At 32.9% G+C, this 14568-nt stretch overlaps 4 protein-coding genes across 4 annotated transcripts; 1 reads left to right on the forward strand and 3 right to left on the reverse strand.

Annotated features, from left to right (window-relative positions):
• Positions 1–4012: 4012 nt before the first annotated feature.
• RO3G_06073 (uncharacterized protein) lies at positions 4013–5634 on the forward strand (the record flags this gene model as incomplete). The annotated part of the gene is made up of 3 exons (XM_067660663.1): positions 4013–4556; positions 4622–4738; positions 4790–5634. 3 exons carry the CDS (start codon positions 4013–4015, stop codon positions 5632–5634), a joined length of 1506 nt encoding a protein of 501 aa, XP_067516764.1.
• Positions 5635–6907: 1273 nt separating this feature from the next.
• Positions 6908–7078, reverse strand: RO3G_06074 (uncharacterized protein; the record flags this gene model as incomplete). Its single annotated transcript, XM_067660664.1, has 1 exon — positions 6908–7078. The coding sequence occupies one exon, from the start codon at positions 7076–7078 to the stop codon at positions 6908–6910; it is 171 nt and encodes a 56-aa protein (XP_067516765.1).
• Positions 7079–11650: 4572 nt separating this feature from the next.
• Positions 11651–12047, reverse strand: RO3G_06075 (uncharacterized protein; the record flags this gene model as incomplete). The annotated part of the gene is made up of 2 exons (XM_067660665.1): positions 11651–11920; positions 11973–12047. 2 exons carry the CDS (start codon positions 12045–12047, stop codon positions 11651–11653), a joined length of 345 nt encoding a protein of 114 aa, XP_067516766.1.
• Positions 12048–13009: 962 nt separating this feature from the next.
• RO3G_06076 (uncharacterized protein) lies at positions 13010–14423 on the reverse strand (the record flags this gene model as incomplete). The annotated part of the gene is made up of 7 exons (XM_067660666.1): positions 13010–13134; positions 13191–13333; positions 13381–13499; positions 13554–13631; positions 13685–13954; positions 14011–14060; positions 14222–14423. The coding sequence occupies 7 exons, from the start codon at positions 14421–14423 to the stop codon at positions 13010–13012; spliced, it is 987 nt and encodes a 328-aa protein (XP_067516767.1).
• Between the last annotated feature and the right edge of the window lie 145 nt (positions 14424–14568).

Consider the following 14568-nt stretch of genomic DNA (forward strand, 5'->3'; position numbering starts at 1 on the left):
TACTACGTCCATAATACGAATAAAGTCTTTTCATTCATGCAAATTCAGTAAAAACCTAAATGCTGGCGAAACGAAGTCGAATAATGTGATAGATACCCACCCATGGTATCGTCAGTTCCTAGGAATCTAATTAGTTCTATATATTTTTATATTTCATATCTTATTCCCTCCCAAAAAAAAATGAATACTTATGCTTAGGCTGAAAGATATAGGGAAGAAAGGGAAAATATTATTTTATTATAAAAAAGGAAAATAAAGCGTGGCTCTGAGAGCATCCATCACATTATTCGACTTTGTTTCGCCAACATTTGGATTTACAGATTTTCCTCCCTTTTTTTTTGACATGCCGCTATTTTTACAGTCATTATTCAGTTTTCTTTTGTAAGATCACCAATACCCTACTCGTGAACACTTTATATAAATTTAAAAAAGAAAAGACAAGAAGTATACAGACTTTTCTTTTGAGAATAGATTTGATGCCTAGACATAGATAATATCAACTTGATGTCTATTGACAAGAGGAACAAGTGACACCTGCTAAAAACCATTAAATGGCCGAATGGCTTGTCAATCAACATCAAAAAATAATCAGCAGATTTATGCTGTCTTTTGTGATGCACAAAAAGTTGACTATCCATAACAAGTATCCAATCACTCTCTTCATTTAGAACAAAATGGATTGATTTTTTCTTTTCTACTTGAGTTTTAATATCTGCTTACATCTAAAAAAAGACATTTTTTTTTCTAAAAATTGAATCGGAAAATAAAAGAATGAATACATAAAAGGTAATTTTCATATAAGGAAGGAAAGGCTCTTGCACGATGTTACGCACATTTCATACAGCGACATTTGTTACTGAGTTTACATAAACACATGATGGGCTTGTAGAAATGAATGTTTTATGGAGATTTATGGACTGTGAAGACAAGGTAGTTTGAATAAAGCAAGGGAAAATGGATTTAATAGAGATTGTAAGGTAAAAATGTATGGCTGCTTTAATACACTAATTACACACATAATTACCATTTCATTTACTCGCACGTGGAATATAAAAAAACAATTGTAAAACTTAATATGGCATAGAGCTGTGGAAATTAAAATTGGTTCGATCAATTGTTGTGTGTGAATATGCTTTCAATGCATTATTCATGTTTCTACTTTTTGATAATAAATTATTTTACAAGTAACCAAGGCTTAAATAAAGGTTCAAGACGAATTCACTATAAACAATATCAATTCAAAGGATGTTGTTGATCTTTATTCAACTTTGATCTTTATTTTTTGCTATGATTCGATTCATCCGGAATCTAAAATGGTTTGTAAGCAAATGCTTCTGTCTATCGATCCGCTTATCTTTTTTTAATATAATTTCAATATAATGAAAGAAATTCTATAGTCTAGCTTACTTTACTTGTAAAACATTCAATGTAAAACTCAACATGCCCACAGTCAATTATGAATTCCTGGAATTTTTCTTTTTTAGATTCATAAACCAATCAAGATTCTCTTAGCTATCCTTCTTCCCTGTGATGTAATGTTACACACCTCATAGACCCTGAGTGATGACTTCTAAAAAAGGGTTAAAAATGCTACCTTGCTCAGATGACACAGTTTGCCATATAAAGGAGAATGAATGTGTCTGCTTTTACTAAAGCATTAATTTTTAATTTAACTGGAAAAAAAAGAACCAAAGCCTCACTGTGTATTTAATTGTAACACTTTAAGAGGAGAGAGAAAAATGAATTTATGGAGCACATCAGCATTTTCCATCTTTAAATTGTTTCATTATTGATTGATGGAAAGGAAAAAATTATGCCAGCCAATGACAGGATAAGGAAAACTTTATGAAATAGCCTCGGTTGGTCTGGAATAAAAAAAAAGCACTTTCTGTTCAAGCTTTGTATAACAATTTTGGCAATTTAAAGCAAAGAAAGCGTGCCTTATGTAAAGGATTTGATTCGTCCTTCCGGATATCGACATCCGCTTCTTATTGTAAAATATTTTGTTAAAATTGACGATAGCATTGTATTCAAATGCTGACTTGAATTCTAACCAATCCTCGCTCCCCTTCTCCTCTGTCTCCTTCACTCTCTATGCTTCATCCCACCAGACTTTTTTTTTTTTTTTTTTTTTGCGTAGTGTTCTTTAAACAGCCCAAGCCAACTCTCCCGGTTATTCCCTCTTGTCATAATCTAAGCATGTTTTTTGAGCGTGAAGAAGGATTGATTTTATTTTTAATTGTAAGCTATTTTATGTAGTTACAAGTACACTTTATAAAGTTCTCGCCATATATTTTCATATCTTATTTTCGCAGCTTTTAAATGGCTGAAGCAAAAGAGTGGTATAATTACACGCCACTGTTGTTTAATGACACGAACAAAATAAATTAAAATGTAACAATCTCTTTGTCTAACCAAATTTATTATATACCTTTCTTATGTCTATTCACAAATTCTGTTACCTTATAATACCTGATTATTTTTTAATCCTTACCCTATCCCTCGTGCTTCAATGTTTCAATCCTGAAAAAAAAAATGATTTGCTTTAAACATCAAAAGAAACTTTGTTGCGAGAATAAAATAGTCTTGGCATTTTATATTAAGCGCGCATGTATATAATATGTGTGTGGAGAGAGGAATAAATAAGATTACATGTAAAGTTAAATTCTCCAAAAACAAAAGTTATGACATATTCCCCCATTAAGGACGATCTCTTTTTTTTTACAATGATCATTACCGCGGATACATTGACAACAAACGAAAAAAAATTTTGTTCAACATTGAGATTCCTTTTTTTGTCAGCCACGTAAGCAATCTATTGGTAAGATGGTTTTGCGGGTAAGCTGGGATTTAATATCTTAGCAGAATAGAAAAAGATGATTTTTTCTATTATTGAAAATTTCAGGTAAAACAGTTTATGTTCACTAAATCAGGTTAATAAAAAAAAATAAACACAAAGAAAACAAATGGCTTCTGTTAGACAATTCATCTACTGAAATTAATAATATTCATTATAAATCTTTCTTTAATCTGGAAAATTTTGTAGATTGATTTTCATTGACTAACTAAATTAGGAAATCAGCTTTTCTAAAGTTGTACATTTGTTGGGCAAATACCACACTTTCCCTCGAATAGATGGTATTATGCTAAAAGGAATTAATCACATTTATTTTTTTTCTTTACAAAGAAAGATAGAAACTCAAAATGACAGAAATGGTATCATTTCTGTCATTTACCTTATTTTTCAGTCTCATGGGTTTTAAATTCATTTCAATAAAAAAAAAAAGAACCCTGTTTAAGGAACAACTGTTTCTAATCAACCATTTTAAGCAGGTCTGAAAAGATGCTGTCTATTAAAAAGAGTCTATTCATAGGGTTTCGATATGAAACAAGTTCCATAAAGTTCGTGTTTTGAGCCTAATCTATTCCTTTGATTATAAAATTGTATGTTTTTTATGCGACAAAACAAAGTGCTTCACTGTCAACGTTTGTTGGGTACACAAAAACTACACAAATATATTTAGCCAATGATTATATCTATTGTTACCTTTCAATATCAGCTCAAACCCAGAGTCAAAATTGATTTTTAAAACTTGGATCATATCCTAGTAGCATGCGGCATAATATATTCAATAGAATGTTTCATTTTTTTTTTTTTTTTTTTTTTTTTTTTTTTTTTTTTTTTTGGAAGATCCCCGCTTGAGTATAAAAATAGTCAGTGATTTTAGTATAATTTATAAACTTTATCTTTTTCTTTTCAGTTTCTGTCATTTCTTCTTTTTTTTTTTTTTCCCCTCTCTTTTCATAGAAACAGTCGTCTTTTTTGATTCAAAGCTTGTAATTTCCTTAAATCATAAATATCATTTACTATGACTACATCTAACCATTACAATACAACTAGCTTCTTAGACAGTAAGTTCACAACGCTATCAGCTTTGTTTCTCTTTATTAAACAGTTTTTCTCTCCTTTATTATTTCAGCGCGCCCAATTTCTTTGGTATCAGGTCAACAAATGCGTCCACGAGCAAACATTTCAGTTAATTACAATCACGATATGAACACAGTGGAAAGTGATACTAGGAAATACCAATGTGATATACATCCTCAATCAGGTGTTGCAGGAGAGAAGATGACAGTTATTGTCTATGGATTTATCAATGTACCAGTTAAACTATCCTTTAATCAACTTGTGCTTCCTACAGAAAGAAAGGACAGCCAAGGGATGATATCTTTGTTAGCGGAAGTTCCCACTCTCTTCAAGACAAGGCAAACTTCCAATACCGCTCAGATTTATCTTAATTTTATGAGTAAAGACAATCCAGATGTCCCTGTTCGTCAGCAATACATTGGTAATTTCATTTATAAAGATATTCCACCAGCCATCGATTACACTCCATCAGTTAGCAGCAGTGGTAGTAGCAGCAGCAATCATAATTTCGCAACCTCTATAGATTACAATACTCTGACTAACACTGGTGTTATTCAAACACCTTATAATTATCAGCAATCATTAAATGATGTTATGCCAGCTTCTTTTCCTTCTTCTTCTGGAAGAGGTAACTAATCATCCTTTCCCTTTTTCTAAAATTGAAACACTAAATTTTCCCTTTTCTGTATATAGAAAATACATTTATGGGAACGCAGTCTTATGGGAATTATTATCGTAATACTTTTAACACCATGAATAGCTTTGGTAATCAGCAAGTGCCAGAAACTACATATTATAATACCAATACACGTAAATATCTGTTCTTTTCGTTTATCCATTTTATTCATCTATCCATTATAGAACTCACCACGTACCCTGTCACTGTCAGCCAATCGAGCCCACCACAAGTTCAACCTATGCATCTAACTCAAGAAACAAGCCATATGCCATTAATCACCACAAGCAATAGTGACTTTCAAGCCAATTGGAATGCTTTTAATAACGAGTTCCCCAGCACACTTGCCTCCCAACAAAATATGCCCTTAGAATATCAACAACTCAATCTTCATCGTACCAACAGCCATCATCAGCATGTCCAACGACGATCACCTTATCGTCGAGTTTCACGTAACCTTCGTGGCTACGGAAAGACGCCTATCGACTTCAACTCGATCACTCTCGAAAACTACAGTCCTTACCCAGACATACTCAACCCAGTCCGATTCAATATCCTGGGCGATATCACTACCATGCTCTTGAACTGGTCACATGAGGAAAACAGAAATCACCGTCGTCTGGTCAAGCTTGCGAGACTGATGGATCCCTATGGGATCAATTGCGGATTTGAGGCTACTTGTGAAAATACGGTCCATGAACATAACAAAATGATCGTCTCTTGTATTCAGTGGCCTGGCAAAGACACGTATTGGATCACCTCTGTGGATTGCATCAATCTTGCTGAATTCCTGCTGAGTACCCGGTTTGACGTGGATTACAAAAACTGTATTCGACGTAATCTGGAAGGGTTTGGACCGACGACGGTCAGTAAGACAAAACCTGATTCGGTTGATTTCTTCAAGTTGATCATGGGTTTCAACCATCCAAAGCCTAGAAATATAGAAAAAGACATCAAGGTATTTCAGTGGCATATTCTGCCTTTTGCCCTTAAAAAAATCATTACAAAATATAAATCTGAAGAAGCATAAACAACATATAAGCAACCTATACACCAGTACACATACACCCACATCCACACATGCACTTCAAAATATGTAATTGATATTTTTTTTCTTATGTAAATATGGTTTTTCTTTTTTTTTTTTTAATTTATACAAACAATAAATTATTTTATTCAGTATGCGCTCCAAGAGAGAGAGAGAAGGAATTCACCAGACCTTGGGTTACCTTTTCCTGCTTTTAATTAAACTTGATCTATCCTCAACAACCGAAACTTTAATTGATTGTCTTATTTTCGTCAAATGAAACATTGCTACCATTGCTCAAAAAAAAAAAGGAACATGCTTGCGCACGGACTAAAAACTTAAAATAAAGTTTTTTTTTTTTGGTTCCAAAGATCAGGCCACTTTTTAAGAACAAGTGACACCTATTTAGCATATTTCTCGCCACTAATAGCCAAATCCTGTTTTGTCATGGAAAAGAAAATGATTAATTTATGTAAATTAAAACATTTTGTGTAGCAAAGGGGATTAAAAAGGTTTCCCAAGACCACGAGATAAGCTACGGGTATTCAATTTTGTACTTCTCCCCTTTTTTCAGTTTCTTAATTTGTGAAAGGGACAGCATAAAGTAATTTTACAAACTCCATAAAAAAGATGAATCGTAGCACAACAGGAGAAAGGAGGTTGACAGTAAAAGTCTTTAGCTTCTTTTTAAAATTCCTACAATATGGGTTTGTTTTTATTGTAATGTGTTTACGATAAAAAAAATCAATCTTTCTACTGCTAGCATGTCAGTAGGCTAATTTTTTAATTGAAGAATATTTGAACCATTATAATAACACCAGCTCCTTATTTCAAATGCAAAGTAATAAAAAAATCTGTGTAACGCTTGGCCTTTTGCTTTTACTGTATCTCGTTCACATCTACCATTACTTCTATTATTGACGTCACCATCATCATCATCGCTAATGCAATCAGTAGATTAAAAAAAAAGAATGAGAGAGATAAAAACATAAGCACACTTTATTTTTACTGGCGATTTTTATAGCGGTGTCACATACATCATTATTCAAACAATTTCAAATATCTTGCTCCAGCTTTTCTGGGGAAATTATAGATAAAAACTTTGAATAAAGAATATCTCCAAAGGACCTCATTGCTTTCTTCATCTTGTCGCTGTTACTTTAACAATCCTGTTTATTCCATTAGGATATCAATTTTCTCCACAGCCTAAAATTAAGGGAATTAAAGATAAATTAGGTGTTCCAATGACAGACGCAAAAATATTGAAAAATGTAAATCACTCAAAAGTTTGAGATTGACAAAAATAAGTGTGACCTGTGGATTTGATGGCTAAAAGCAGTGATGGCGAGGAAGCAAGCCAGCCCTTCTTGTTCACTCCATCCTCCAATGTGTGGTAGATAACGTCATCAAGGCATACCACAATGAAGGGAGCATCCATGGACAGCATACCATGTACACCCACTCGTCCATGGTTTATTGCAGATATAAAACAGCACTCTTTATTCTTTCAATCCGACAAACTGTTTTATTGAGTACGTCTCAAATGCCAAGCGTTCTGGCTATAAAGTAGACCTTTTTTTTTTAAAAAAAAAAATTATTGCACATAAATTGTTTTAGGAAGAGGACGTTGGCCATAATTCAAATGGCCTGTTACACTTTCTACTGTGCAAAATAAAATATAGGGTCAAGAAACGGCGACTGAGCTAGCCATGTATTTTAATCTTTCGTTATCAGATCACATTTTACTTCCCCTCTTTTTTTTTCTGCATGATATTAGTTAATATCAAGGCATTTATCATTAGAATCAATTAACTGCCTTGTTAAAAATAATACCGGTGAAGGAACTCTTCTTTTTTAGGCTTTTTGTAGCCGATGATTGATAAATATGTAAGTAAAAAAAAAAAAAAAAAAAAATCTTTAGAAAATGTGGATCTCATGCAGCAATAAATGAATCGCCTTTTTTGTGTTATAAACATGCTGATTGACTTTTTCTTTGGATCGAATATTTTATGATCTGGTATTTTTGTAATTAAATCATGTCATTGTTTCCAGAGGTAAGTAATTTATGCTTTAAAATAGCAGCTTACATTTTGTTTAACTGTAACCTTAAAAAATGAATGCAGTCAAAAAAAAATATGCATAAAGATGATAAAAATACACAATGATATATACATCAGAAGCTTTCATTCTTTACTTTTCTTCAAATAAATCACTACTAAAATAGCTTTAATTTTTTTTATATTATGTTTGTCTTTGTATAAAATAAAATTCAAAAATGAAATCAATTGATTTTTTTTTGACTATTGCATAAAATGGACAAAATACACCAAAAACATTTATAAGCCTATGTTTTATTCAATCTTTTGAATCACATAATTATTTTTATTGAAATTAAAGAAATTATCAAGTTAATTTTCAAGGAAATGATTTATATCTAAAGTTGTTTCTATCAGATCAAGAAAAGATAAGGGACAAGCAAACAAAGTTGAGTGTCCGCTGTATATCAAAAAATCCCCGAATTCTCCTTCAACGTTGAGCTTTGTTCAACGCTAATAAACATGATTTGCGTTTCTTGGTGTCACAAATTACCTTATTAATTGTTACACGAATAGCACTAGCTGATCTTTGTTCATATCACGAGAACCGCCACATTTTGGCCCCTCTGACGACATGCCACTCAAAAAAAAATACCGTTCAAATGCCGCTAATATGTTGCACAACAAAGTTTTTTTAGTGCGTGTTGCTAAAAAAAATCGACCAACAATGTCACTTGAGCCATCAAGGACGATTGCTTAAGAAAGAAAACCGTTTGAGGTGTCCCTGATTGGAAAAGGAAAGGGACCTTTGAGCGATTGAGCTTTTAATAGAAAATGTTTGTGTTCTTTTTTTGGATAAAATCCTTTTTCTAATATGGGTTCATAGAGTTTTCACAATTCAATCAGCCAACAGATCCATCTCAATTGTTCACAAACATCACGGATGGAGTGTTTTAAAAATAAAGTGAAAGAAAACGAGTGCTTCAATTTATTTTATTCATAAAACAAAGAGGGATTATTTTTGGCGTGATAAAAAGATTTTAAAATTGGAATTTCCATGACAACTAAGTATTCCAACCAAACTTATAAACATGCCGTTTCTTGTTCTTCAGGGTTCACAAGAAAAAAAAAAGTGAGTTTGTGTGTTTAGTAGATGATGAGTCATACAATGTCATTTTGCTTGGGCCAATAAACTATATATTTCTTATTTCATTGCCTGTGGCCGAATGACCCGTGAAAAAAAAAGTCTTCATCGCTTCATTGATCAATATGTTAACATCACTTAATAAATCAACAAGGTCCCAGGAACAGCCCTCTGTCAATGTCTCATCGATACAAATAGTTTGGTTGATTTTATTCGATCCTAGAAGACATTCACTCATCACAGGTCAAATTGATCTCTTTAAGTGCCTTGATTGATTAAACTCTATTGGAGTGGTTAAATTCCCAGATGGTTGAAATCGGTTCATAAGGTGTATAGAGTGTGATAAAAGCATGCGTGCTTAACTTGATTTTTGTTTAACTTCATCTTGAGCGTGAAATGAATGCTAATTTATGTAATCTCCTTCAAAACAGGTTTATTTCTAAACTGCAACACATTTGTATCTATTCTATGCTTATTGAGGAATCTATAACATACAAAAAAAATGTAGTACTCCTTATTGCTTTTATATGAACAACAGAAAGTGTACTTGGAAGAACAGCATCTATTTGAATTGTAAATATGATTGAAACACAGATTTATGCCAGCCTGAGCGTCTTTTTTTTTGTATAAAAGACTTAAGACTGATTTCATTAAAAGCAGCTAGGGCCATAATAAGCGACTGCTGAAATATATATATATTTCTGATTTTATGTCTCTGAATTATAAGTGTAATAGTAAATAGGCAAGAAGAGTTTATTCCAAAGAGAGAAAGAGAGCTTGGCACAGAGGGTCGCAATTAATTTGGAAACATCGGAAGTCACGGATAAGAGGGAAAATGGAGAGAAGCCATAGACCAGCCGACCTGAACGTCTTTAGATACTTCAAGCTTTTGAGCAGCCACAGAGAAGCTAAATTATAGATTTTTGGGAATATGTATTTAATTTTGTCTATTAGAGGTCTGTGTTGGATGAAATGGCAGTATCATATATTCTATTGAAGCTTCCTGCTATTCAATATTTTAGGATTGTTCTTATACTTTTCAAAAGAAAGAAAACATTTTGATTGTTTAGATGAAATTTTGCTATAATTTTCTTGTGATTCTAAGCTCCCATTTCTTCATTGAGACAATAAAATGTTAACTTCTCTAGCAACGTAAGAGATTTATTTATATTTAACAAAAGATATGCTTGTATAATCTAACTTGATTAGGACATGAACAACCCAAAAAATAGTTGTTCTGACAGGTGACAGCGTAATTGAGGGTAAGGTTAGAAAAAGGTTTATAGCTAAAAGGAGTACTTAAATTATGTTGACATAAGAAAAAATAAACAACTTGTATCATCTATATTTTTAGTGACCACACAAACTAATTTATCAGCCTAAATGCTATCTACTCTTTCTTGTTTCTCTTTTTGTTAAACATTCTTTTTGTATCCAATTGAACACGTACAGCATGTTGTCGGTAGTTAATGATACAGCTTGTAAAACGATATAACTCTTTTATTCACATCAGTGTCTTTAGTGTGACCAAAAAAATATGCAAGTGATTACGCATACAAAAATTTACAAAATACATGATCAATTATAGAATAATCATTCAATCAATGACAATCAAGTTATAAAATGATGTCTTTGCTCTTGATAACCATGTTGTGGTCTTCTGAGAACAATATGGTTTTCCAATTGCAACTTTGCTGCCACCAGAATTCAAAAAAGAAGAAGAATGCAGATAGAAAGCTCATCATCATCGCTTCCTAAAGAAATATTGACAATGGATATGGTTTAAAAAAAGATGATAAACTTTTGTTCGAACATCAGTATTTGTATTTAATAAATAGCCTTTATTTCGGAACTAAAGGAGCTCAACCATAAATCTTAGTGCACATCGTATTCAAATGAGCCTTTTACCATTCTTGTTGAAGCAAATCTAAGTTGTAGAATGTTTAAAAATTATAATCTTTCTTCAAATGAATAGGAGATAGTATATAACAAATTTGATCAACATGAGGAATAGGGCTAACACCGTGAGAATTTCATTGATCACATAGTTGTAACCATTATATTCTGAGAAGACAAATATTTAACACAAACCTAAGCCGATCATACTCATAGATGACTGCAGTTATGGTGTGGGCCCTAAGATCAAGGTTTATATACAGTATGGTAACAAGCAGAAGCAGGATATTCAAGGCCAAAATATGTGTGTTTGCAAAATTGACGAAACAAGGCTGTCACAAAAATGAGTTTATTGTTTCTCCCAATTGACTTATCCAGTTTACCGGAAAACTACATGGAAGAAAAGCTATGAAAGCTACAGTAAAAAGTTCCTTTTGTCTGCATAAATCCTCATTGTGCGTTGATTAAAAATAAAAAAGCAACTAAACCAATTGACACTGTTTCAATCTTTGCCATGGGTTGTTTAGATTATCACATTTAATATTAGAAGGCGCTTTTCCTGAATTTAATAACAAAATCAGCTATTCAAAAACTGAATTCCTTATTCGTACCGCCATCGTGTTAATGCAAAAGCTGGATTGGGCAATTGGTTTAACCTTTTGTTCAGTAAGCTAAAAAAAAATCAAAAAGACTTTGTAAAGATACTAATAACAAAGATTGATTCTATTGAAGAATACGTGCGAGCCTTCAAAGACTTACAGAACAATGTGAGAATAAACCCTTTTGCAGAAAAAAAAGTGATTGTTTATATTTAATGATAATGTAAATACATCGAAAGCAAAGCATAATATGTATATTAATATGGACGGTGTGAATATGCCATATAGGGTCTATAAAAAATAAAACCGTGAGAGAAGTTCATTCAGTTTATCGAATAATGAGCTTACAATTGGGTGTCATTAAATCTTGGTTCAACTCTAGCTGATGCGCCCACAGTCCTTGAAGAATATCGTGGCATAACAGGTGGTGTAGGTCTATATTGTAACCTAGCACGAAGTACTCTGCCATCTGCAATTTCACCATCCAATTTCAATGCACACTCTTGAGCCGATTGTGGATACATGAATTCTACTTCTGCCTCATGCAATGGCCTGCCCATTGGATCCAGTAACATGTCACAGCTCAATATAGGTCCAAACATACTACACGTTTCCTAGTAATCATAAAATAAGATACGTTATTACTCTAAAGTATAGTATACATACTCCAACATCCTCTGCAGTTGCTCTAGGATCCAAATTACAGAGTAAAACAATCCCGGTTTGCTCAGGAGGAGTCATTGGCTTCTGCTGGTGGTATACCGGATTCATGACAGTAATAGGTGGTCCTGCTGAACGAATCAATTGTTTAGGCTGTCTCGACTTTTGAGAATGGGCGGTGTTGGTATTATCATTGTTGTTGTAAAGTTGTGAGCTTTTTGGTTTATTCTGTGTTTTGTTGTTGGTCGGCGTCACTGATCGTGTAATGATCAATGTTGCTGGATTAATAGCTTGCTCTTTCTTTTTTCCTCTGTTATCATTTGCACTTTCTCCTTTATAAGTTGAAGTAATAATAGGACCAATAATTTTGGGTCTTTGCTTTTGTATGGGTGTAATCTAATGTTGTTTGATTAACTGCTTTTCAAAAAAACTAATAGACTTACTTCTTTATTGACAGCTTTTGCTGGTTGATGAAAAGGTTTACGAGATGTGACTATGCCACCTAATCGACTGTTGATAGATGACTTGCTGTTTTTTTGAATTCCTCTTCCGTCGTTTCGAACGAGATTATTTTTAACTGTATTTCTTCGAGCAGTGACATTCAAGTTTCTTGCGTCTTTACTATTGTTGTTTCGTGAATTATGACTTTTTGTCTCTGTACGCTGTCTTTTTTTGATAATGTCATCTAAAGAGCTGTCTAAATCTTTCTTTCCCATTATCTATTGTATAAAGAAAAAGGAGAACAAAAGCTTTTTTTTTTTTTTTTTTTTTTTTTTTTTTTTGCAAGTCAGGATCCCACTTGAATTATTTTCTCAAATTAAATACATTCTCTTATACTCAATTTTACATAGAGCGACGAACTCATTTGCATCAACAGTCATAGCTGAAGGTTAAATCCAGGATAAACTTCTCCATAGTAGTATCCTTTTATTGGTTTCAGATTATAATAGTTGTAGTTGCGAACAATTAAAAATCCTATTTTTTATAATACTTCATCGCCAACACTAGGTATATGCACATACAAAAAAAGATAGAGAGACAAACTACGAATAACCAACTGACAAATCATTTAATGCTACACAAACAGCTGCTTTATGATGCCCATTATATTGTCGTATTGTTTCTCCATTTTGAAGCTCACATAATCTTGCAACATGATCTGATGAAGCTATCATGATGATATTAGATGTCTATGCATTTACCACTACTATTATGCTTGCTTACCTGTAACAAGATAAGCTGAATCTGCAGAGAATGCACAATCCCATACCCATCTTTGATGGCCTTGTAAGGTTAAATATAACTCAAAGTTTTTCTCTGTGTTCCAAATCTTGGCTGTATTGTCTGCTGAACATGTAGCCAATAATCTATTTCATATTAGTTATAAAGTATTATAATGAATATAAGCCTTTACTTTGTATCAGGACTCAGCATGACTCTCAAAATATAATTACTGTGTGCCTGAAATTGATGAATAGGTTCTATATCGCCTCCTTCACATCCGCTTGATAATTTCCAAACAAAGCAAGTACCCTAATAATAGCATTTATACATGAACAAATACATATATAATAATGAGAGATTTACTTTGTTGTTAGCAGCAACCAAGATAGAACCATCAGAAGCCACAGTGACAGATCGCATCGGAACACCTTCTTCAGGAACCTATGTTTGCTGTTGGCAATAATACATATATTTCGCAATACTTTTTTGCTTACCAATTCATGTGTGCATGAGTGTGCTGTCAAATCCCAGATTTTCACTGCTCCATTTTGATCACAAGTGATTAATTCACCTTGATTGGCATGCATCACAGCGTCATTAATAGGACAACCATTATCAAAATTCCTTGTCAATACTGGATTTCTTCCGGATCGAGTATCCCAAATCTTCAAGTGACCGTCTTCACTTGCTGTAAACATCCATCTTCCTTCTCCGTGAAAACCAGTAGCAATGATATTTCCTGTGTGTTCTCCAAATACCACAAACTACAGTTGTCAATTAGTATTCATTTCTTTTTATCAACATTCTGTACATGACTTACAGGATTATCATTACTACTCGCGATATCATATAAACGAACAGAGTGATTTCCTAATCAACAAAAAATACAGTTAGTTTTCTTTATTAATAGCAAGAGTATAATATTATTTAACCTGCAGCCGCTAAAATAGCTTTATCAGGAGAAATACATAAACGATTCACTTGCTATATGCATTTTCACTATTAGTTAATTGTATATAAATTATTCCAACTTGTTACAGAATCTGGATGTTTAATTGTTTTTGAACAGATGCCACTTAATGCCTCCCAAAAACGAATAGTATTATCGTATCCAGCAGTGACTAAAATGACAGAGTGACTATCGTTTTGAAGCAACATTTGATATTGTTGCATTTGGTCGTAATATTGTTCCTCTTTCTCCTCTTCTTGTTTTCTCGGTGCTTCGTCTCCCATTTTTATTGATTGGAAAAAAAAAAGGAAGAGAAAGAGGTCGGATATTGAACCAAAAGGTATATTTTTGTGTGCACGAACGCGTCATATTGAGACAATTTCATTCTTTCCTTTTAAGCAAGACCGTAAAAAGATGTTTGAGCAATTG

The sequence above is a fragment of the Rhizopus delemar genome, genomic scaffold (genome assembly GCF_000149305.1).
Source record: "Rhizopus delemar RA 99-880 supercont3.4 genomic scaffold, whole genome shotgun sequence".
NCBI lineage: Eukaryota > Fungi > Mucoromycota > Mucoromycetes > Mucorales > Rhizopodaceae > Rhizopus > Rhizopus delemar.